This window comes from Dermacentor silvarum, chromosome 1, assembly GCF_013339745.2.
Source record: "Dermacentor silvarum isolate Dsil-2018 chromosome 1, BIME_Dsil_1.4, whole genome shotgun sequence".
NCBI classification, from domain to species: domain Eukaryota; kingdom Metazoa; phylum Arthropoda; class Arachnida; order Ixodida; family Ixodidae; genus Dermacentor; species Dermacentor silvarum.
Window position 1 is genome coordinate 184,382,113 of NC_051154.1, and position 24,563 is coordinate 184,406,675.

Below are 24,563 nucleotides of genomic sequence, written 5' to 3' on the forward strand. Positions count from 1 at the left end.
CAACTCCATCAGTTCTTCTAGTGAAATATAGGCACTGTAATAATGCATGAAATGAACAACTAGGTGCATATTTTCTATGAATTAATTTACTGCTATTGCATATGTTCTCTTGAACAGCCACTTTCAAAAAGCATTTCCCATGACTCTTATTTACTATGGCTTCATATCATGTTTTATGAATATCTACGCAACAGCTGCCTCGAAGAAATGCTTCCAAGCGATATTCGAGAAGCAAGCCAATAACAGCAATGCGGTGCATCACAGTAGCCTACACTAGTCCATATTTGATGATATGATGTCCACGCCACATCACAGTTCCCTGAAAGAGCAGCAACCAAATGTCAATGTGGCAAAGAACGTAATGCTCATGCCAACCATTGACCTATCAATTACAACTTGGAATTGCAATAATCAAGCCACACAGCAGTTATTTAATAGGCAGAAAAAAACTGAGATAGAAAACCTTGTGCAGAACATGTTTCACACCATGGCTGTTTAAGCAACATCTAAAAACTACTTTCTTGAACAATAAGAAAATGTTAAAAATGGTATCTAATGAAGAAACTAGAAGCCTTCCATGAATGCACTTAATTTTGACTCCATGCAGTACAATACAGTATTTGTAGCATATTCTTTTCAAATTTCTAGTGAAATGCAAGTACTAGAAGCTCAGTGGTTGTGCTACTCATCCTACTCTTGGATGCATTAGTGACACATAGCATGCAAGCATTCAACATTTTGCCGCCAACTACTATGGTGAAGAATTTTTAGCTAGTTAGAATTAAGGTAAATCTCACAGACATTTATACAGAGCCAGCAACTACTACATGTTTGTTGCAGCCCAGAAAAAATTTCACCAACCTTCTATTCGGATACTATGCTGTATATTTCGCTGTTTATGCCATTATTATTCATGTCAACACTAAACAGCCATGCCAGAGTGAAAAACACCATACTCAATCCTATACACTGCTGGAGGAAATAAATATAAAGCAAAACCAAGAACCGTTGACCAGCACTGTAAAAAGTGCCCTTCAGAAATAGATTGTTGCCCCAAAATTAGTCTTTTTTTATAAATAAAAAAATGTAGAAATGTTATACAGTTAAACTTCAATATAACGAACTTCAATATAAGGAAATTCTCGATATAACGAAGTATCTAACTTTTCATAACCTCTTGTCCATGGAACACCATGTATTTAGAACCGCAATATAACGAAGTGTGTTTGTATGCCATTTCAATATAACGAAATTTCACTGCCGCCCCAAGTTAACTCCGAGACAATAAATGGAAACTTCCGCGGACGCAGATGGTCAAATGATTGAATTACAAGCGGCTGCTTGCAAACGCAACTCTCAAATTGGGCGCCGCGCGGCTAGAGCGACCGCCGAAGTGGAGCTGCATCATGTTCCGTATGAAGTCCAAGTGCGATAAGATTGTGTGCTTTAGGTGCGAGTGAAAGCGTGCGAGGGTGAGACAAGATGGTGGCTTCACGAGTGCCGCCTTCCCTCGCGAGCAAAAGGAAAGAGGGGGAGGGGAGCGAGCTCACGGTACGCGATCAAGCGCGTGCGAGAGGCCGGGGGGCGGAGCAGATGGTATGTTGGCACGCGCCTCGGCAGTGGCATGGCTGTACGGCTGAGCGCATACGCAGCCATGCACCCTGCTTTAGAGGTAACCTGCCACGTGTCCGAAGAGTGGGTGTGCCGAGACGGCGTGGAGCATCATGTAAGCTGTCTTCCCGTGCGTTTAGTATTGGAGGTTGCGTCATCTCGAGTTTCGGTGAGCTGCTGGAGCGAGAGGCAGACGAAGCATTCACTCCCCGTTGCCAATGCTATGGGCACCCTGCACTGTTCAGAGGGCGCTACGACGCTATCATTTTTCAGCACAGCGTCGCCGACACCGACCGCTAGAGATGTGATGAAAATGATACACCATTCCAAACGATAGCGGTCATTTCGTCGCTCGTCCGAGTGTTACACCCTGCGCATGCGCACTTTTGACGTTTTCACAACTCGGACACTCTTGCCCTGTGATAAGCGATTGCAAGTGTCACCGTGAATGTATACAGCGTCCCTCCAGTTTTGCTTCCACCACTCGTTAGGCTGTGTGTTCTGGCGCTGCTGTCTACTCTGCAATAAAGCCCCTATATATAAAAAGTAGCGCCATTCTTAAATCTTGTCGCCACCCCGCTCACCCCGGCGTTTCCTCCTCGCCGCCTCCTGTCGCCCCAGCCTCCTCCGCTCCCCCATTGGCCAATCCGTGTCACATGGAAGCACGTGTTGTGCTTTCGTATATTTTTTTCTTTCCAGCGCGCTCCGACCGGAATTCTCGGGCCTGTACGACAAAAGTGCTGTATGCACAAACGGATCCAACGTGTTAGGGACAAGAACTTCGTTGTGATGGCATGCTGCTGCGCCTTAAGTTGCCGCAACCGACAAGGCAAGGGCAAAAGGCTTTTTTTTTTTTTGTTTACCATCCGGCGAGCGCAAACGCTTGCTGCACACTTGTTATTTGCGCCGTCTCGCATCGTCGCGTTGCTACTTCCAAAACGGCATTATTAAGGCCAGTTACTCACTGACGAAGCAAAATCGCGCCTCAAAAACTTCTCCGCTGGGCGCAACCAAAGTTTTCTGCGGATTTCCTCTGGTAGCGCGTTAGCTGTCGTCTGCCACGGTAGGCCCGACGTAAGCGGTGACAGTGTCGATATCGCGTCTCGATCGCGCTGGCCGCGCCAAGCGCGATAGTGGAACGAAGGAGGGAAGTGGTTGGCGCTACTTTTTATATATAGGGGCTTTACTCTGCAAAGCTTTAGCGCAGGGTGCCTATTCATGATAGCATCGTCTCAGTGCGCACGACGCTAACAGCCGCGGGGGCAGAGTGCACGCGAAAGTGTGGCTGGCTTCGCTTAATTCGTACCACCGATGTCAAGATATCGTCGACGTGGCATGAAACCGTATCATTCGTCGCCGACTCCCAAATTCATCAAAAGAATTGTTTTCTCATTCAAATTTGCTTTTTTCAATTGCCCGATAATTCCGAAAATTCTGCGGCCTCTTTCCGTGTAAGAAAAATAAATCGGCGTCTCTACTTATTTGCATAAAAGGTCGAATTTCAAAACAAGAAAATTTCGATATAACGAAGCAAATTGCCGACTTTATCGATTTTGTTATATCGAGATTTAACTGTAATACCAACAAGACAGGGCTATGATGCAAGCAGTAGCCTACAGAACAAGACTGAATTACTGAAAATGCTCCAGGCAATGCCAAGTTTGCAGCAAACAAATGCGAGTTCTCCCACAAATTTCGTGCGAGTGCCACTCCCAGCACACCTGTAGAACACAATCAGATCTAACAGCACAATTCCATTCACTACTCAATGAATGTGCAACTTTTCTTGACAAGATTATTTAAAAATTTTGATTTCAAGTGAAGCGCTGTACTCATAAGATTCAAAAAAAAAAGTGCTAGCTAGAGGACCACAGGAAGACAAGACAGGTTCTATGCTGTTCTAATTACTTTCTCTGCCACACTTTGCTTACCAGCAATTGGCAGAATGTTCAAAAATACACTAAACAATACTTTCTGCTAATTGCCACAAAGTATTCCTTGTTGGAGTATATCTTATCTAGAAATGGAAGAAATATTGCATAACCAAAGCGCTTTACAGAGTGCTATGGTTAAAATGCATTACATCTTGGTCTCATGGGCTACTATAAAATAGCAATGAAAAGAATTGTGCGCACAAATATGCTGCACAAGAAAGTCGAAGCAACCAACTTCGCTGCGATGTTCCAATTACATCACTGATAATGAGCCATATTGGATTTGTCTGATAAAAGAGTAGGGCAACTAATTTTACCACAGAATGAAAAATACAGTAAGGTGGAAAGCCGGGCATGTTGGAATTGATGCATTCTTTGAATCATCGCACGACAGCGCTTGCCCTGTGTCCTTCATGGCCAAGTGGTAGAGCACCCGCCTCGGCTGAGGGACGTTGTGGGTTCGATTCCCACCACCGCCGGGCATCCACTGGTTCAAATGGGCACAAGCATACCCCCCCGGCCTGCCGTTTGGCTTCCCCAGGGGTGATACGCTTGGGAAAGGAGCCTGCGCCCTGAAGTCCCGTCGAAACCATCGTGAGCACAGAAAAATTGATGTTTGGGCCGCTCCCATGGCGACTGTAGCCGCTCCCATGGCGGCCATTTAGTGGGTTTCAAGTTCCCATGTGGCGCCCCAAGCACCTATTGAGGCGGGGATGCCTTCGGGTTGAGGACAAACACCCCTTTCCAAGCGTTGAGGTCCCCTAATGGTCGAGCACCAGGCCGGGAGCGCGCTTATACCTATTTTACCGGTAGGTGCCCGGCGGCAGCACTTGCCTCCGACAGCCGCGGCAGATGCTGTTCAACAAGGCCGTCTATGGTTGGACAAGAAGTGCTCAGAGACAACTCGTGAAATCTCTATTGGGCCCTCTTTTGAGATGTGAGGCCCCTCGAAAGCCGAGCACAAGGCCAGGGAACACTCTCTACCATTAGAAAAAAACCGGTGGGTTCCCAGCAGCACCAGGATTTGAACTCGGTACCTCCCGCGTACGAGGCGGATGCTCTACCGCTAGGCCATCGCTGCAGTTTTTGGTTTGCCATCATTTTCCACGTTATTTCAAAGAGTGAAAAATAAAATACTTGCACTTTCTTCTGCTGATAGCACCACTAATATGCTGCAGAAACTAGGTGATATGACCTTGACACTTAAAAGACACCACTTAGCAAGACATTGCAAGTTTTACCCCTCCTCCTCTCCCCATCCTCTCCCCCCTTCGCGGAGTTTGTTACCTTGATCAAACCGCACCTCAGTTTTCAAAGAATTCAAGGAGCACATTTATTTCCAAAGCACTTTAAGGCCCCCCCCCCCCTTGAGCTTTTCTTCCAAATTCAAGGGTGTTCGAGAATTTCAAGGTGGTGTACAAACCCCCACTTCACTTTATCCCGCCGTGGGTTGATTTTATCTATCAGCATTTCGACAGCGTATGTACAACTAACTACGAGCAATCCTTCCCATAGTGTGGAGTTTTCACTCACAAAAGAGGACGCAGTCGATTTCAGACTGATGTTCAGCAGAAGTGTGACTAGCAGTCTAATTGCTTACTTTTTGAACACCGCCTGTGCAAATGCTCTTATTCATTGCAGTACAATACTGTGCAACACTGTACCTTATAGTACAGTACTGCACAAAGCACATCAAGTCTCCAGTGCCAGTTCAAGGCACACAACTAGACTAGCTCGCTTGAACAGAAAAGCTGATCAAACATAATAATCAAGTGAGGAGGCTTACGCACGCTCCCCAATCTGACAGCCATTGTTTTAAGAACCTAAAGAATCTAGTAAAAAAGGAACCAGGTGCTTGATGCAATGAGTAAAAATAAATGCTCCTTGCACCACAGGCACTTACCCGTTTTTACATTTGCAAAGCCAGGGTTTTTCCACCACTAAATCAGCATATTCTTTTTGCGTAGTCTAACTCACGGAAGGTGGAAAATAAGAGCAAGGTGCATATTTTGTTTCACATTTTTTTACTCTCAGTACTTACACTAAAAATAGCAGATTATTCCTTTGATTCATGCTTCTTGATGTGCACATAGTTTCACATAGGAATTTTCAAAAACTCTTCGAGTAATTATTTCTGCTTTACTTACATTCCTAAAACCAATGATCAGGATACAATTTAATGTATCCCGGTATACGTTCAGACTAATACATTTTGAAATAAAACGTTAAAACATGAAAGCACTGAAAATGAGCACAATTCTAGCGGTAAGGAAAGAGTTAAGTGAGGAACAATCAACGATTATAAGTGCAAACTTATCGCAACCTTCTGCAGTGTCCCAGAACTCTTGCTTTAATAAAAGCCTGATGACCAGACATCTTTTACTCCCTTTGAAAGTGTGTTCAATTGAGAACTCTGTGTAATGATGCATTCTGCAAAACTTACCACATGAGAAGAAGTTTTCTACATGAATGGACCTTGATCTCTTTACAAGGCCCTTTACACCCAACTTCCCACGGCTGCCAAAAGCGGATGGACTCTTTGGAGGGCCAATAATTGACTGCCTCCTGAGGAAGATGGAGTCTCTTCTGACATCCTTTCTGCTGAACTCTTTGTTCAGGTATTCCCTGAGTTCAGCTGGAATACCTGTAAAGAGTGAGAACTGCAGTAAGCCACACTCCACACCATTTATATAGCTGTGGGGCTCATGTTCAAGGCATGTGCAGAGAACTGTGAGGAACTATGTTATCAAATTAGGAATCACACAAAGAAAAAGAAGTGCCACATAGAGAACTGTTAGGCTGTGCTGCTCTGGTAGTTATATACTGGAGAAAGGCAATAATGAAAGTAAAATCATAAAAACTTTCACTTCCCCACGAAACAAAGACTCCTAGCTTTCTTATACAAAATGAAAGTTCATATCTTAATGCCAAAGACGCACGTTCTGGATGTCCTTCCTCTTGATTTCCAACAAAGCTGAGGCTTGCAATACAGGAAGTGCTCACAAATTCCTCGAGAGTACCTAAAAGAATGCTGGAAAAAAATGACGTTTTTTTTGCTTCATTTACTTTTGCAAAAGTTTTTCACTTTCCTAACTTTGCTGGGCGAACCTGCTATGTAATATACACCAAATTAAAAATTAGAGGTCAGAAACATACCGAGTACCAGTAGTATAACCACTTTTAAGCTTTTTTATTGTGGCTATAACCTCGCCAGGTATTTTTCCATTATCTGTAAAGGCAAAAGCAATAAAATGAGGTGCGGAACTTTAAATAATTTGAGACATAACCAAAATTCCTCTTTACTACAAACCCAAGACTACAAGAAAACAACTTTCCAAGTCAAGTCGAGTGTACTAGTATTAGACAGTTTTAGTTTAGTGTGGTTACCGGAATAGCGGGCGTACCGAAATAGCGGGATCGAAATGCGCATGCGCAGAACCCGCTAAACGACCCATACCGTTTAACGTCAGCACACTATTTCTCAGAGTTAACGTTACCGTGTTAGCGTGTTTACGTAGTATACGTAAAACATGGCAGCGGTCCCGGCCGCCTGCTTCGAACTGAATTTGGAGTTGCTGTTGAATAATTGAGTTCGTTGGTAGGAAATGACTGCGTAAATGGCTTCCGCTTATCTTCAGGCAGCATCGACAATATGTTTTTATGGATAATTTAGCGGAGTTTACGAGATCGCTTCTCGTTTCGAACGCGCCTAAGCCTAACGAAAGAAATTTTCTCCGACATATGAGCGCCACCTGTCGATAAAGTCGGGAGATAGGCGCGACAACGGCATATGGCCTCTGAGATGGGAGAATTTCGGAGGCTATGGTAGGCAGCTTGTACTGCTTGTCTGTTTCGTTGCAGATCGACGGACATGTGAAGTAAAAATACAACTGGCTTCCATTGCGCTGCTTATCACACTTTCCGGACGCACACACACATAGACCTAGGTGCCCTATGTACGCGAAATTCAAAGCGTAATGGAATAGCGTCCCGCACGTAAACTACGCTATCACACTATACTAAAACTCTCTTTCTGCAAAGTTCGTTTGCGGAATGGTAACGCTATTTCCCGTAACCCCGCTATTACGCTAACGCAAAACTAAAACTGTCTATTTTTAAATCTAGAGTAGCACAGTTGTCCGGCACCCCAAAACTGGTCATGGCACAAAAACTGCTGCACAAGATGTGCTCATTTACTACTTCTTCCAAGAAATATACGCCAATAAAAATGAAATCTTGCTTTGTTGTAGACATGTCATTTGTTTATTTTTGCCAATATTCATCATATTGAGATATTCAAAAAGCATCTGCCAATATTTTTCATAAAAGAAGTGCTGCAAAATTGAAGGCCTATGTAAAATTCTTATGTTAAAGAAATGCTTTCACATAAAAATAGAACTAGAATACAAATACAGAATCCCACAGCAAGCTGTCGCATTTCTAAAATTTAAGTGTGCAACTAACGCAGGAGGTCCTGTGAAACAGGTAGGATGACTGTCGGCCTTCCAAGCATTCTCCACGCTGACTTCAGATAGGCGACCTCGGTCTTGAAAGTATCGATGAGAAGGTCAGTGTCAGAGGCAAGATAAAATCGATGCTGGTCTGCAAACTGAAATGCAGAAATTTTTTAGTGCATTAATGGCGGATATAGGTCCATGAGGGAGAGATAATTTAAAGGAAACCATTACAGGAAATCACAAAAAAGCTGCAACAACTGCCAATATAAGCATGCAATGCAAACAAGTTGCTAATGCACTCAGCAGGTTTACCTGAGGAGTGAATACCAAGAGAGAATCCTTGAACAAGTACATTTTGCTTGTGCTAAGAATGCCCACATCTCGTGACTGTCGTCCACTCAAGCCCAGTTTAGAGCTTCTTCCTACAGAACATTTTAGAGATGAATGAATCAACAACATTCATAACAAAAAGCTTATAAATAATAAAACAATGTCAGACAAACCTAGATACGTATAAATATGTCCCAGAACCCTCGCTGGTAGCACTTCAAAGTCAGGAACATCTTGTATAGTCTGCACAAAAATCTCGTGGTGCATCAACTTTTCTTGTATTATGTGGTCTTCTGCCAGCACCACCACTGCAAAAATGAAAAGCACCAAGCTATTTATTGCGCTTGCCATTCACTCAGAAGACACTCAAGTTGCTTATAATAATGAAAGCAACCTTGAACCACCACATCAGGTTTTTTCTCCGAGGCCAGCCTACGATTCAGAGGGTCCAGCTCCCCAGGAACAATAAAACCCTGAAAACACACATAACAGGCGAAATCAGCAAAGTGAATGAGCAACATAAAAATACAGATTTAAAAAAAATGGGATCACCTCTTGTAGAAGTCGGCCAATGATGAATAATGACTGCGCCCACATAAAAGGAGTCATGCCGACGTGAACTCTTGGCTGACTGTGTGGATTCTTGTATTCTGCTTCAACCTGCACAGTAGTGTGCAGTTCCAATACAAAGAAGAAGCATGTAAGGAGGATGCAATTACTACATATACCACAGTTACATGATCAGCCACATTTAGAAGCTACTGTAAGATATGAGGTTACAGGGCTCAATTATGTGCAAATTAAAATCACAGACCTTGTCGGCTGATACAGCATACATTTCTGGCACCAGTTTAAGCCCATCATCAGTTCGAAGGAGCACCTGCTCCAAAGCATCACAGTATTCCTCCACCTAAATGAAAACCAGAAGTGAAAGATGCAAATATTACAAAAAAGAAAGCGTAGACTAGTCTCAGAAAAAGAAAACATTTTCTTAGTCGCATACAATGACTGCAATGCAATGAATATTTTACAGTGCTTCGCTATGGCATAAGAGCTATCATGCCGCACAAATCAAAGTTTACTCAATTACAAAATATGCTACAGAAATTTTCTTGTGCTGTTTGCAGAACATAAAAGCTTGAATTTGTTACCTCCAGGCGCTCCCCACGGAAGCAAGCGTCAATCACCAAATAGCAAAGAAAGAGTGGCCACTCGCATTCAATGTTTTCAAAGTGTTGTAGCTCCCAAGATTCATAATACAGCCTGCTTGGGTCCTGAAATAAGACTGCAGCTGTAGACAAGCAGACAAAGCACAAATCGAACACAGAATAACAAATGCGTGGACTCAAAATGCGTCAATTCAGTACCTCCTTCGCAGTCTTGTAGCCATCCCGTAGAAACCTTTTACAACCATATTTGCCCTAAGAAAAAAATAATGTTACTTTTTTGAACGGGAAACACTAAACTACAGCATGAGAAAGACATGTTAATATTCTTTTGCTTCTTGACTATTAAAGATACTGTCAACCTCCTTAAATGGACATTGAGGGTTATCTGAAATCTTAAGATGTGTACAAGCTTTAACAAAAAAAAAAAAAAAAAAAATCTGAAAAGAGCACTTCACCAGCACCTCAAACAAGCACAACTAGAAACAGGAAAGGTGCTCACACAGGATGTGCCTAGAAGCCCTCACAACAGAAAATCTTTTTTTTTTTTTGTTCATGCTCAGAAATGGTCTTTGTTGCCTACATCAGGGCTAGTTACATGAAATGAAAGTTGCAGCACTACAGATTCCCTACATCACTAAATTACTCTGTCAAATATTTTACTGCAACAAATTTACACCATACACCAATCTAGCCACAAAACTTCTGCAGTTTATACATCTGAATGTATCATCATAGAAGTTACAAACTACACTGCTTGTGTTTTCATGCAGTACTACCTGCTTCAAGCTTGCCATGTACCTTCAGCTTTTGCAGAATGCTTTTCCGTGTCTGAGCTATAAGCTCAGGGTCTTCCACAGCAAATGCTGGATAGCCAATAACTGAGAGAAGAGCTGCGTCCACTTCTTTGGAGTTGGACTCTCGTGGAAGCATTGACTGCAGCACAGCCTACATGAACAGAAAGCATGTCACACAGGGTTAAAAAGTTGAACATAATTTTTTTTTTTTCAGAAAAATCAACTGGGATGCATACTAACATTGCACTTCTGAGCTTCATCAGCCAGGACATGAATCACGGAAAAGGGGCCCCCTTTGCCCCCAAACAGATCTAGGTCATCCAATGCTTGAAGAGCTGCCTGCAGCATGATGAAAACAAAAAGTGCCTAAACAGGCGCTGCACACAACAGTTTGAGTGAAAGTTGGCTGCATATTTGATAGTGCTAAAACACAGAGTTATTGAAGATGGAAAAAAAAAATTGTTCAATTTATGAGCAACAACCCTACATTGATCCGAGAAGTACTTCCAGTCATTCATTTAATGAATGACTTACTATGACTTCTATTTGACTGCAGCCAAACATACATTTGCTTGCTTCAGTATAAGTTGAGCACTGCTGCCTGAAAGCCTGAAAGGTCGCTTTGATGCATGATGGGATCCATAACAGCGTGTACTATGCACAAGACTAAGCAAGGACAGCATTTACATAGCAACATTTAGCATAAGTACAGAAATGCCCTAAATTAAACATGGCTACAGGAGTAAAATAATTTTAATGCACAAATGCAAGTTAAATGTACGTTTTAATGCTTTCTCAGATGATATTTGATGACTTTCAATTGCAGAAAAATGGATTATCCACCCATTTATGCACATGAACTTGCATTTGGCAAATCGAAATGAAACCCAAGGGTCAACAGGGCTCATTGAAAAACGAAATTGATTTTTTTCAAATATCACTTTGAAGAACAATGGTTTGATTTTTGCCTTTAAATAACCCAAGAAATGATAATTCAAGCTGAGGAACTGCAATATAAGCAATGCAAATAGTAGATGGCTACTTCCCATACCTCTCTCACACTATAGTTGTGATGTGCAGCTGAGAACCAAAAATTGTGAGGGAATAAAAGAGTTCACACCTCACAAATCAACACATGAAACGAATCAGTTCACGAGCACAAAGGTGTTGATAAAATAGTGACCTGTCTTGCGCAGCTCACTCTTATACAATAGCTTTGCCCAGATCAGTGCTACTACATAAAATGTTAAATTTGGGAAAAATTTATTTACATTTCTTTACCAAGTCACAGGAGAAACTTTTTAATTTCAGCACAAGAAACTATACATAAAATACCTAAAAGTAAATCTTTCATGGATCAGCGACAACATAAAAAGTGTGCTCTTTGAATGGTACTACGTTCCAGTGCAAAATGGGACAACCAAATAGTTGAGTTCAAGCACTTCGTCTTGTCTTGGCTATTTGGCTGTCTTGTTTTTGCACTGGAAAATAGCACTATCACTATGTCAAATCAACTATTCCAACAGCACAATCTGTTGGTGCTACAACAGCAAATGTAAAGGGAAATTCTTTGAATTTCCCTTTACATTTGTGGTGTAGCACCATGCTCTAGATCAATAAGAGGCCAAAGCATATGCGGCATATGGTATGTTGGATTTTATTTCATCCTAACTAGAACAAATTTTGTTACAGTCTACACAAATAAAAGTGGGGACTCAAATCTACATGCAAATACTAGATGGCTACACTGCAGATCACAACAGCTACACTGCACATGCAAATATATAGATTGTTCCACTCCAGATCAATATAACGGTGAGCTAAGACAGTAAACAGCATACTTTGGCCATTCCGATGGAGCTCGAGTTCAGTTCTGGTAACCCATGGTTTGTTTTGTCACCGCGTTCCCAAATACCATAGTCCTGGAAAAAGAATAAGACAAGTTATAAGGGAGAAAAAAAGAATGCTTCTGATACTATGTGCCCATCACTTACCGGGATGCAGTATGTGGCCTCTATGTAAAAGACCAAGTTTTGTATAAAATTGACTTCATCTAAGTTGAATACTATTTGAAGACCTGAAAGGTGATTAAAAGATATCAATAACACAACATAACACATATGTGAAATGCAAATAAACTTTTTTTTCTCAGAAGTTACTTTTTCAGGTGCTGATGCTAAAGGAGTTACTGATGTGCAACTTTTTTTACTTATTAGGCAGCTGCTGACCTCGTACTTTAAGTGTGAAGCCTCAATATCTTGGGCACGCAAGAAATAACTGCGTCATCTTCTAATGCAACCAGTTAAAAAAATGCACCAAATACGGCATGAGTTTGGCCGTTAAGTAGGCAGCAGGTGACATCACAGCAACCAGGGGTGCTGGCTGATGGTATCACAAACACTGACGTGTGCGCTAGTCAGCATGGTGCAGTGGACACAGGCCGCACCATGACCATGCTGCTCAGAGCTAAGCATGCACTGGGCTACTTGCATCATTGCCAAATTGGCCCTTCTATCCTGAAAGTACAGCTCAAGAAAAACAAACAGAGGGCGTACATGACACATGGACACATGTATTGTGCGCATGTGTCCTAAACTCCCTCTGTCCGTGTGTTTTTTAGCACTTTACATTCAGAGCATGTTATATGAACAAGGACAAATTTCTACCCTTCCCTTCCATCCTATTTCACACTGGCATTTTTCACATTGGACATGGATTAAGCTCTGCTGTCTATTCTCAAAAAACGCAAAGAAACTTAATGCATTTCCCTAACCTTGTCCCACACTTACCCTGTGAAATGGCTGCTCTGGCAGTGCGCATGACTCACTGCACTCAACTTTTGGTGACACACTCACAAACATTCACAGTCAATAGTCACGGTATGGCTTGCATTTATTACAGCAGGCTGGCTTGCACGCACATCAGTGGTTTTCGATAACAAGTAAGCCCCACCCAGTGTGGCCAAGCACCAGATCCACGTTCTCCCAACTCGCATGAAAAAATCCCAAATATTTCCCTAGATTTTAGTAACACATGGTCGGTAATTAATATTTTGATGCTTTCCATAAAGTTATTTTCTGTTCACTTGGATGCAAAATGACAGGATTTTATGGTGTAAATATGTTTCGCATTGTGTATAAAACATACGGACTCTGTGTTCATTGTGTTTAAGCTGAAATGATGCGGCACAAAAAAATAATGTTGACAATACCAAAGGAAGTTTTCACCCTTGGCGACAGAAATAAGGTGAATATGGAGTCCTACTTAAATTCACGTACATGTTCAAGTTGGATATTTACATGTTAAGTAGGGCATCTAAGTTTTTTTAGAGTTACATGAAACCTCTTCTGGGCCCCTCTAAGATTTGACGGAGCTAAGCTTACAGAAGGAAACCAACTTGCAAGCTATCAGAGCATGAAAACTATCTTATAAAGCAAATGCTTTCGAGATACCTTTTTTTTTTTTAGCAAATGCAATATGGCTCACAAAAAATGCCCATATAGGTAGCCAAAAAAATGTCAGCCCCAAGTGGTACCATTATTTGCAATTTGGCAATTAATGCCAAGGCTGGCAACCTCAGTATAAAATTTAAAGGTTTCCCTAGCTTTCAACTAATTTCTCTGGTGTTGCCGGCACTGCCACCAACATCCAGCTGCTTTGATGCCACCTACTGTCTGCTTCACAGCCAAAGCCATGCTGCACTTGGCATGTGTTTTGAACTGGCCACATTAAAGATGACATGATTATCTGTTGCATGTTCAGGAAATCCAGGCTTCATACCATAATCAGAGTCAATAGCTATATAAAGAAAAGAAAGAAAAAAAAAAGGGACAAATTTTGTGTCAGCAGTCCTTAGGCCCTTCACCAGGGCCCGTAAAAATTTTTGTTATACACTGGCATATGTGGATAAGAATAGTGATGTGGGCGAGTTGGTCTAAGTTATGGCGTGATTTTTGCAGCGAGAAGCACAAACACGAGCGCCAACTACCAACTGGATTTATTGGTCAAGAACACATAAATATATACAGTATAGACCGCTTATAACGTAAGTCGCCGGAGTCGCGAATATCTGCACTATAAGCGGTACCGCACTATAACCAAAACAACGATTTTCAAGCCCTGCACGTGTGCAAAACATGTAGACCAAGCATGTAGATGCGCTTTGTACTATCATGCGCACATCACGATTACGTTTTCGCCAGTGAGCTGACGAAAACATAATCGCGATGTAGCCGGTGCTCTTTAAGTTCGGCAGCTTTGCACCGAGTCAAAACGAAACAACTGTTTGCCGCAACCGCTGCATAAAAAACTGTGGCCGATTAATAACGACGACTTTGCGGAGCTGAAGGCACACGCCTGACGCACGCATCGAGTCTGGACGAATTAACTACCATTCACTGCAACAACTGCAGTTGAAACCGCGGTCGCTATCTATGCGATCATCGATGGCGGCTACGCAGTTCTTTAAGTACGCGACCGATGCGCGTACCGAGTAAAAACCAAACTACTGTTCGCCGCAACCGCGGCCGCTATCGAAGTGATCGTGGATGACGACTACGCAGTTACGAAAGCCCGCGGCCAACGCAGTGTTATGCGCAGCGGTAAACGCAAGAATACAGGCTTTAAAGACATAAATAGGCTCGAAGCGTTCCGGCGTTGCTGTCATTCACGTACGATTTCAACTGATGGCTGTGGCGATGCGGACTCCGCTGCTTCGTTTCGGTTGGACGCTAGTGCCGTTCTTGCTCTTTTGCGTCGCACATGTGCGACTCTCCGCGCTCACCGAGCTCCGAAAGTAGTCCGAATTAACCGATGTGCGGCCAAATAAGTCCGAATTAACGAGAGTGTGGTTGCATTGAATAATGCACACGCCGGCCGGGAGCACGTACCTCGTTGAGAAGCGTGCTGCTCGCTAACGCCCTTGTCGGCGAGATTTTCCCGCAAAAGCCGCATTATAAACGGTATTTCGTCTCACGCGGCTGCACTGTAAGCGGTATGCATATACATGGAGTGCTATGGGAAAATTCATGGGAGTCTGAGAATACCGTACTATATCCGGTCCTGCACTATAAACGGTTACGTTATAAGTGGTCTATACTGTATACACAAGTTGACAGGGTTATCAAACACTGTGCCAGAGACACTAGTCACATTGGTAGGTCAATAAACTCCTTATTGTGTAAAGTCACTGATGGTTGACTCACGCACTTGTCGCCATATTTCTTAATATAATAGGCCTCAGAAATTTCCCGCACTCCCAGATCGTGATGGCTATATTTGATGTACCGCTAAGGTGTTCATCCGTCATCCTGCTAATGCGTCGGACCTTGCATGGGACTGATAAGACTACTTCGACATCGTATCACTACCAGACTTTTTTCAAACCACGGGAGATTTTATGCCAATATGGGATAACTGCTGCTCGTTTCTTTTTATTATGCAATTTTGGTTTCTTGTGGTCCCGCTTTTTTACTATTTGCAACATCGTTTTGCAACACTGATGAAATGACAAACTTCGGGAATCCTGCTGAAAGTAGCCTGTCTATTTGTACTTTTACGCTGTTCGCCGCCATGTGTGAACAAGACTTAGTTAACTCTTTCGTTACCACACGAGATGTGCTAATTTTCGGTAATTTATGTTTTCACATTTTGTTTGAAGACATAGTATTCGCAATGTATACTGCAATGCATAAAATTATAGCCTGATCAGTGGTTGTTTGAATGGATGTATAGCAGTAATAATTGCTCAGACAATGTTTGCGAATTCTCATGTAAAACTTCAAAGAAGCCCCTCAAGGAACATGAAATTATGGAAGAAATAATTTGCTATATTTAGTTTAAGTACTGAGAGTAAAAAAATCTGAAATATACAAAATATGCACCTGGTTCCTAGTTCCCAATTTTTGTAAGCCAGATCATGCAAAAGAATTATTAAGATTTGTTGACATGAATACTAGCCATAGTAATGCCCATGCTATGTGGGAAAGCAGTAGTTTCACAAATGTGAAAACGGGTAAGTTCCTATTGTACAGGGAGCATTTGTTTTTTACTCATTGCAGCAGGCACCTCGTTCCTGTTTTACTGCATTCTATAGACTCGCCAAGCAATGGCTGTCAGGTCAGGGAGCATGAAGAAGCCTCCTCATACCTAATGAATTCATTCGATAAGCTTTTCTGGGCAAGCAAGATGGTCTAGTGTGCATTCAGCTGGGGCTGGAGCTTCCACACGCACTGTTCAGTTCCTGTACAGTGCTGTACAGCAATGTGGAATATTGCACAATATTGTACAGTAGTGAATAAGGGCCCTTGAACAGGCGATGTTCAAAATGTAAGAGCTTAGACAGCTAGTCAAGCTTCAGTTGAAGGTCAGTCTGTAATCGACTGCGTGCTCTTGTGCGAGTGAAAACCCCACGCTACGGGAAGGATTACTCGTAATAATTTCTACATATGCTGCCGAAGCGCTGATGGATAAAAGCAACCCACGGGGGTAAAATAAAGTTGCACTTGATGTTACTCAAACACATTATCAAAATAACACGCACTCATGAGCATCTACCATTGTTTGAGGCATCGTTAAACCAGCCTATATATTTGATCAGAAAAATGACAACCAGAGAGAAGCTTCTGCGTCTTCGCTGCTGCTGTCATTTAAAAATTATCTTGCCGAATCGACCGAACAGCAAATTTTGAGTCTTTTTGTTGAAGAAGTGCTGAAGTACCATAGGCTAATCTTGACAATACTTGCAGTCAAAGTTTTACTTTTCCAGACTCCCCAACCTGCAAAATATTGTCAAATCTGACAAAATGCTAAAGTTCAGTCATCATTTCAGAGGGTGCATGATGATGATGCTAGTAGAAGAATTTCAACAGAAATGTATAACAAAGCATAGAAAAACTGTCAATCGAATTGAATTGATTGATTTCTATAGGCACAGTAACGAAAGAGTTAATGCTGCACAAATGGCGAATGAACCAATCACTCTCATTACTACGTTGGAGTGACTATAGGCGTAATTAACAACGGGCTTCATGCTTCGCAGTTGGTCTCCCGAGCAAACATGATCTCGTAAAAAGATATGTAGATGTTATTTTCTTGCAGCCTTCATTATTGGGTGGTAGAAGTGACTTGGCCCAGCATATATATAGACAGGCTTCTTCCGGCTGGATTTCCAAAGTTTGTAATTTTATCAGTTTGCAAAAAGTTGTTGCAAATAGCAAAAAAGCGTGGCCACAATAACAGATGGCCAGAATAAAAATGAAGGAGCAGCAGCTATCCCATGTTTGCACATCTCCCATGGTTTGAAAAAAGTTGGGTCGCGATACGGTGGTGAGGTAGTCTTATCAGCCCCATGCAAGGTCAGATTTATAGGATGACTGACGAACACCTTAGTGGGACATAAAATACAAAAAGCTGGATGTGCACAGTTAATCATGAAAAGCAATTTGTGGATTGCTGCGTAGGAGTTGTGTATCGAATACTATTAACATGCAGCCACCTTTATATAAGCCAAACAGGACACTGTATTAACAAAAGGCTGGGGGAACACAAAAACAACTTAACAAAAGAAAGAACAGCTTACCTAGTGTTGCACTGCAATGGTTATGACTGCAAGCCTCAGTTGGAAGAGGAAAATATGCTGAAACGTCATCACAATCGGGGAAAGCGGGAAATTTCTGAGGCCCATTATATTAAGAAATATGGACACAGGAGCGTGAGTCAACCATCAGATCCTTTACACGATAAGGAGTTTGCGTTTTTGAGCCTATGTCAACCCTAATCTAGCCTGGTTTTTAATCTATGAAAAATTCTTGCCATGCATTAATTTTTACAAGCTTTTACTGCTGGTTTATTGACCTACCGATGTGACTAGTGTTGCTGATACAGTGTTTGATAAATCTGTCACCTTGTGTACATGTTTGTGTGCTCTTGACCAATAAATCAAATTGGTACTCAGTGCTCTGTTTGTCCTTCTTTCATTAACCATTTCTTCTTTCTTTTCTTTCTGCACTTCAGTGTTTTGCTCTGCAAACATCACGCCATGAAGTGGAAGCTGTAATGTGTTGTCCAGGAAGCGTTTTACCACAAGAAGTATAAAAAAGCATTCAGTAGCACCCAAGATGGAAGAAGAAAATGAAATGTTTTGAGGCCATGATAAGAGGAGAGCTTCTCCACCATGGCATAGGCTCTCTCCCATTAGCTTGACAAGTACCTGAGAAGTCACATTTCTCTTCTGCATAACCCATATCGGAGCTGAGAGCCCATGTGGTATTTATATTGTGACCCGTACCTCCCTTCTTTTTTCTGTCTTTCTTTTTTTTTGCTGCGTGACACATTTCCAGAAGCGTTTTTGCTCGCTCTGCATTTCACAGGATTGTCCAAGTTATCTGCACTACTGCTGGCTACTTATGCGCTGCAGGTACTCCGTGTGTGATGCTATGTCTGCTGGTGGGGATAGTGGCTCCTCTGAGAAGACAGGCGCATAGATTTTTGTTTGAGTTTAACATGTTGTGGTATACATTCGTGCAATACATTGTGGACATGATCATCACCACACAATCTACACACTGCACTTGTCTCTTTGCAGTGCCTAAACCTGGGCCGGTATAAGGTAAAAATATTACGTGTTTTTATTCCAAATCCACCATTAGCCCTCCGTGATAGGTCAAAATGGCTCCAGCTCTCCCCATATGGGCATGGCACCCGCCCATATGGGATGGACCCGAACCATTAGACGTATCATGGAGGGCGAATGGGGGATTTGGAGTAAAAACAGATTGGAATAGTTTTACGTTATACCGGCCCTGGTGAGGGGCCTTTTATGAGTGAGATTTGAGGGAAAATAGTTACGTCTTGATCTACTTGTCTGGTTGGAATAACATTTTTTAAGAGAATGCAATTAAGCACTGTTTGCACCTCTGCAAAATTTCATCACACTGTGTGAATTTTTCCATATTTTATGAATATCTCAAAGCTTTGAAGCGAGTGTGCCAGCTCAGGAAAGCTACCTTCTCTCACACAGCACAGCATGGCTATGGATTAGCGACAATATTTTGCCCCTTTTCACACACACACACACACACACACACACACACACACACACACACACACACGCACACGCACGCACGCACGCACGTACACACACACACACACACACACACGTGCACGCACACACAAACAAACAAAAGAAATAAGATTACTCTGTTTTTCGGGCTATATTTGTCCTTGCAACATTTCACATTTTGAACTAGAATATATCAAGAACATGAGACCACAATGCCGAAGTCTTCTTGCTCCTCTTGAAAGTTTGGTTCAGAAAGTGCCTCGATTTGGTAAATTGCATGGTGTTAAATTAAGTTTTTGTCAACAGAATATTTGATGAAAAAGTGCGAACTTTGAGAAATAAACTCAAAGATTCAAAGTAGTGCCCCCACACATAAGCTAAAAAAATTTTCAGGGTTGTTAGTTAGTGTGAGCATTAAACACTTGCAAAGCATGTACTATCAGCAAAAATTCAAGCACGAACAACTCCGAAACTACTTCAATGAGTTGTTCCCATTTACAGGTTCACCTGTATTTTAAACAGTGGCTTAATTTAGACTCCAAAACGACCACTTTGGACTACTTCATGCTTAGAGACTGGCTACAGAGTAATTACACATAGCATTTCCATCTAATTATGCATAACAGGCATTTTTATCAGTTAGTTCATGTTCGCAATTCAATTTATGCTGATGGTACATGCACATAAATGATGATCAAATTATGTGTGTGTGCAGGGAGAAGGAGGGGGGGGGGGGGGCAGTTGGCAGTCACTGCTATGCATTGCCCTAGTAGAGCACTGCATGCATCATGTGGAGGCTGTGAGTTCGGCCCACATATGCAGCAGGTTATCTCTTGTTTCACTTTCATTTATGTTCCATTTCTTATAAACCAGAAGCTAAACCCAAATTTAGACACTTATTAAACAAAACAAAGTTAATTTCCCCTATGCTTTCCTTGGTTTCAGTGTCTGTTGGCTTCATATGGTTTCCACTTGACTCGAGCCCTTTAGTTCACCTGATCCTCCTCCAACAACTAGCAAAATTCTGCATAATTAAGTCACACACAACAGTCACCTGATTACTATATTAAAGGGTCCCTGAAACAGTTTGGACAAATTTTGTAGACGCGTAGGGTACAGCTACAGTAAAACATTCGTACCACAATTTGTGTGAAGCATCTCATATTAAGAGAGCTACGGATGCTTAGAAGTTACCCACCTCCATAGCTATGCTTTTTCTCCTCAACTCGTTCGCCGAGCGATCGGGGCTAAGCTCCACCTTCACTGGCTTTGCATCATGATGGGACATCGTGTCGTTTACTTCCAGTCATTTTGGAGCCAGCGTGCGAAGCCTCTCCAACCTCTCTGCCTGCCGCCTGGCAGTCGATCCCAAGCGAGAGCTGTCCAAGTAGCGTGTGTTGCGAGCATTCTGTCACAGCGCCGAGCGTGTCCGGTATTCTGGTAACAGCAGGCGAGCTGGGCGTTTTGACGGATGGGTGGCAGTGTAAACTAAAGCCCCTCCATGCTACTATTGCTGTTGTAAAGGGTTTATTAGAGATCGGAGGAGCGCAGCGTCGACAGCCAAACGAGACATGGCTTTCAAGCACGAGCACCGTTGCGAGCCAAAGCGCTGGACCCACTAGCATCTCTCTTCGCTACAATTACCCCGGGAGTGATAAGGGAGCCGTCCGGTGACCTAACAGCTAGTCAGGATGACAGGATCGTAGTATGGCTTGAGGCGGTCGACGTGGACAATGTCTCGTCCACGACGGCGCTGGTCCGAAGACGGTTGAACTGGTTTGATAACAAAATTCACGGGAGATGCGCGTTCAACGACGCGGTAAGGGCCTTCATATTTCAGGGGTAGTTTCGATGAGAGGCCAGGGGCGGTGAACGGGACAGAGAGCCACACAAGCGCGCCAGGAAGCAAGGTGACTGCGGAAGTGGAGTCACCGCGAGTGCTCTTCTGGCGCTCTTGGTCGTTGGAAGTAAAGGCACGTGCGATGTCACGGCATTCTTCAGCATGCCGTGCTGTGGCAGAAATAGGTGAGCCCTAGGATGCATCCGCCCGGTAAGGTAAAATTGTGTCGATGGTATGCGACGGGTGCCGACCGTATAGTAAGAAAAAGGGCGAAAAGCCAGTGGTGCTCTGAGTAGCGGTGTTGTACGCGTAGGTGACGAAGGGCAGAATGGCGTCCCAGTTCATGTGGTCGGAGACGACGTACATTGAAAGCATGTTGCTGAGCGTGCGGTTGAAGCGTCCTGTGAGGCCATTGGTTTGGGGGTGGTACGCCGTAGTTGTGCGATGAATAACGTGGCACTCTTTCAGAATGGCTTCAACCACTTCCGACAGGAAGACACGTCTGCGATCACTGAGCAATTCCTGGGGTGGACCATGCCGCAGGATGAATCGGCAAAGCAGGAATGAGGCAACATCGCGCGCTGTAGCTGCTGGTGAGAGCGGCGGTTTCAGCGTATCATGTGAGGTGATCTACTGACACAATAGCCCAGCAGTTACCAGCCGACGTCAAGGGAAGTGGCCCATACAAATCAATTCCAACATGCCCGAACGGCCGGGTAGGGCAGGGTAGAGGCTGCAGACCAGCCGGCAAGAGCTGGGGTGAAGATTTCCGGCGCTAGCAGTCGGGGCAGGAGCGAACGAATTGTTGAACATACTTGTACATTCCGCGCCAGTAGTAGCGCTGTCGAAGGCGCTGGTAGGTTTTGAAAACTCCCAAGTGTGCGCACTGTGGATCGGTGTGAAAGGATGTGCAGAATTTGGAGCGCAGACTGCGAGGAACTACTAACAACCACTCGCGGCCGTCTGCGGCATAACTGCGTCTGTGAAGCAGGTTGTCGCGAACCACGAATGGCGAGCCTGACGACACAACGTACGAGTGGTTGATTGTGGTGATGGGTCAGCAAGCAAGTCTATAATCGAGGCAATCCACGGGTCCTTGCGCTGATAGGAAGCGATAGTCCTCAAGGTCGATTGTAGAAACAGCTAGCTGGGATAGTGAGCAGCAGGTATTGTCATCAGGCAAGGGAGAGCGTGATAGGGCGTCGGCATCAGAATGTTGGCGTCCATTGTGGTACAGCACACGGATATCGTAGTCCTGCAGGCGAAGTGCCCAGCGGCCAAGACGACCTGAAGGATCCTTCAACGATGACAGCCAACATAGTGCATGTGGTCGGTGACGACATCAAATGGGTGGCCATACAAATAAGGCCGGAACTTAGTAAGAGCCCAGATGATCGCCAGACAGTCTTTTTCCGTGACAGTGTAATTGGTCTCGGCTTTCGTAAGGTTGCGACTGGCATAGGCCACGACATATTCAGGAAAGCCAGGTTTGCACTGCGCAAGGACAGCGCTGAGGCCAACACTGCTGGCATCTGTGTGTACCTCTGTTGGGGCCGTCGGGTCGTAGTGGTGCAAATTGGGGGAGTCGTCAGCAAAAGACGGAGATTGGGAACGCTTCCTCGCACTCTGACAACCACAAATGAAGGGTCCATTGCATCCAAGGAGCTTCGTCAGAGGCGTATGATGGCGGCGAAATTTCAAATGAAGCGTCGGAAGTAAGAACACAAACCTACGAAACTTCGCAGTTCTTTGATGGACGTAGGTTTAGGAAATTCGGCGACGGCACGAAGCTTGGCTGGATCGGGGAGAATTCTATCCTTGGAAACAACGTAACCTAGTATCGTCAGCTGCCACGCTGCAAATCGGCGCTTCTTTAAATTCAGTTGTAGGCCGCGTTTCTCAAACACGTCAAAACACGCCGGAGGCGTTGAGGTGCGTGGAGAAGTCCGGAGCAAAAACGACGACGTCATCAAGGTAGCACAAGCACGTGCGCCATTTCAAGCCGCGCAGAACGGTATCCATCATGCACTCAAAAGTTGCTGGCGCATCACAAGTCCAACGGCATGACATTAAATTCGTATAAGCCGTCGGGCGTGACAACCTGTCTTCGGTCAATCGTCATCTGCCATAGGTACTCGCCAATACCCTGAGCGCAGATCGAGAAATGAAAAAAATTCTGCTCCTTGAGGCTGTCAATAACGTCATCGATTCGTGGAAGCGGGTAACGTCCTTACGAGTGATCTTGTTGAGTAGCCGATAGTGGACCCAGAACCGTACAGAACCGTTTTTCTTCGTAACAAGGACGACGGGAGATGCCCATGGACTGTGGGAAGGTCGGATCACTTCATGGCAGAGTATATCGGCCACTTGTTCATTAATCACGCGACGTTCTGTAGCTGATACACGATATGAGCGTTGCCGCAATGGCGATTGGGAGCCAGTATCGATGTGGCGCGTAACTGTTGACGTCCGCCCAGGGAAGGTTGCCCGATGTCAAAGCATGAAATTCTTCTAGGAGGCATAGAAGCTGTGATCGCGTGGCCCGGTGTAAGGTCATCGGCAACAGAAGGAATCGAACACATTTATAGGCATGGCCAGACGTAGAAATCGAGCCGAGAGTACTGTAACGGGCACAGTATGGGTCTTCAGGAACGTCCGTAATTTGTACGTCTGCGATAGCTTCGAGACACTGCCCAGACATTCTCCTTGGAGTAGCAACACAGGGTACGAGAACGGGTTACAAATAATATAGCACTAGAGCCCTGTGTGATGTTCACCGTCACAAAGGTAGCAGGAGACCTTTTCGAGTGGAAAAGCGGCCAGACGGAGAAAGTAGTGCGACGGCGTCGAAGAGGCTGCTGCAGTACATAGAGACAACCACTGACGAGTTGGGAGGAACGGTGGTGTCGTGTCTGACGAGGAGTTTTGTTCGGTAGAGAAGCATTGTCAGCGAGCGTCAAATCTGAGAGTGGCGACAGTTCTAGTTCGGCCCGTGCGCAATGAATGACGGCATTGTGGCGGAGAGAAAATCCCAGCCGAGGATAACGTCATGGGAGCACGACGAAATTGCAATACATTCAATGGCGTATACAATGTCCTCAATGACGCTCCACCAATTGTAAAGGGTTTATTAAAGATCAGAAAAGCAGCGTCGACAGCCAAACGAGACACCTTTTTCAAGCACGAGCGCCGTTGCGAGCCAAAGCACTGGACCACCTAGCGTCTGGGCAGACTAGAGCTGGACCCACTAGCGTCTCTCTTCGCTACACTGTGATGAACGAGCTTTAGCGCAAACACGTGAGCAGCCTGTTTTGGTTGGCATAGTCCAGGCACCTGGTGGCACAGAGCTTAACCATAAAAACAATCC

The 24,563-nt window shown here is 43.9% G+C and overlaps 1 protein-coding gene across 7 annotated transcripts in view; it reads right to left on the bottom strand.

The window, feature by feature from the left end:
- Nucleotides 1–24,563, bottom strand: part of LOC119435975 (probable phosphorylase b kinase regulatory subunit alpha) — a 128,981-nt gene that overhangs the window by 70,472 nt on the left and 33,946 nt on the right. For 2 of the 7 annotated variants that reach the window (XM_049658309.1, XM_049658336.1), the window contains exons 4-18: nucleotides 12,290–12,372; nucleotides 12,137–12,217; nucleotides 10,536–10,634; nucleotides 10,300–10,446; nucleotides 9,700–9,753; nucleotides 9,484–9,606; nucleotides 9,147–9,242; nucleotides 8,885–8,992; nucleotides 8,727–8,805; nucleotides 8,506–8,640; nucleotides 8,315–8,424; nucleotides 8,010–8,154; nucleotides 6,702–6,774; nucleotides 6,485–6,576; nucleotides 5,989–6,189 (exon numbers count right to left, since the gene is read on the bottom strand). In XM_049658309.1, the coding sequence (XP_049514266.1) occupies nucleotides 5,989–6,189; nucleotides 6,485–6,576; nucleotides 6,702–6,774; nucleotides 8,010–8,154; nucleotides 8,315–8,424; nucleotides 8,506–8,640; nucleotides 8,727–8,805; nucleotides 8,885–8,992; nucleotides 9,147–9,242; nucleotides 9,484–9,606; nucleotides 9,700–9,753; nucleotides 10,300–10,446; nucleotides 10,536–10,634; nucleotides 12,137–12,217; nucleotides 12,290–12,372 (1,626 nt within the window). The remainder of the gene's footprint in view (nucleotides 1–5,988; nucleotides 6,190–6,484; nucleotides 6,577–6,701; nucleotides 6,775–8,009; nucleotides 8,155–8,314; nucleotides 8,425–8,505; nucleotides 8,641–8,726; nucleotides 8,806–8,884; nucleotides 8,993–9,146; nucleotides 9,243–9,483; nucleotides 9,607–9,699; nucleotides 9,754–10,299; nucleotides 10,447–10,535; nucleotides 10,635–12,136; nucleotides 12,218–12,289; nucleotides 12,373–24,563) is intronic. The other 5 variants (XM_049658318.1, XM_049658322.1, XM_049658331.1 and 2 more) reach the window with 5 other exon arrangements.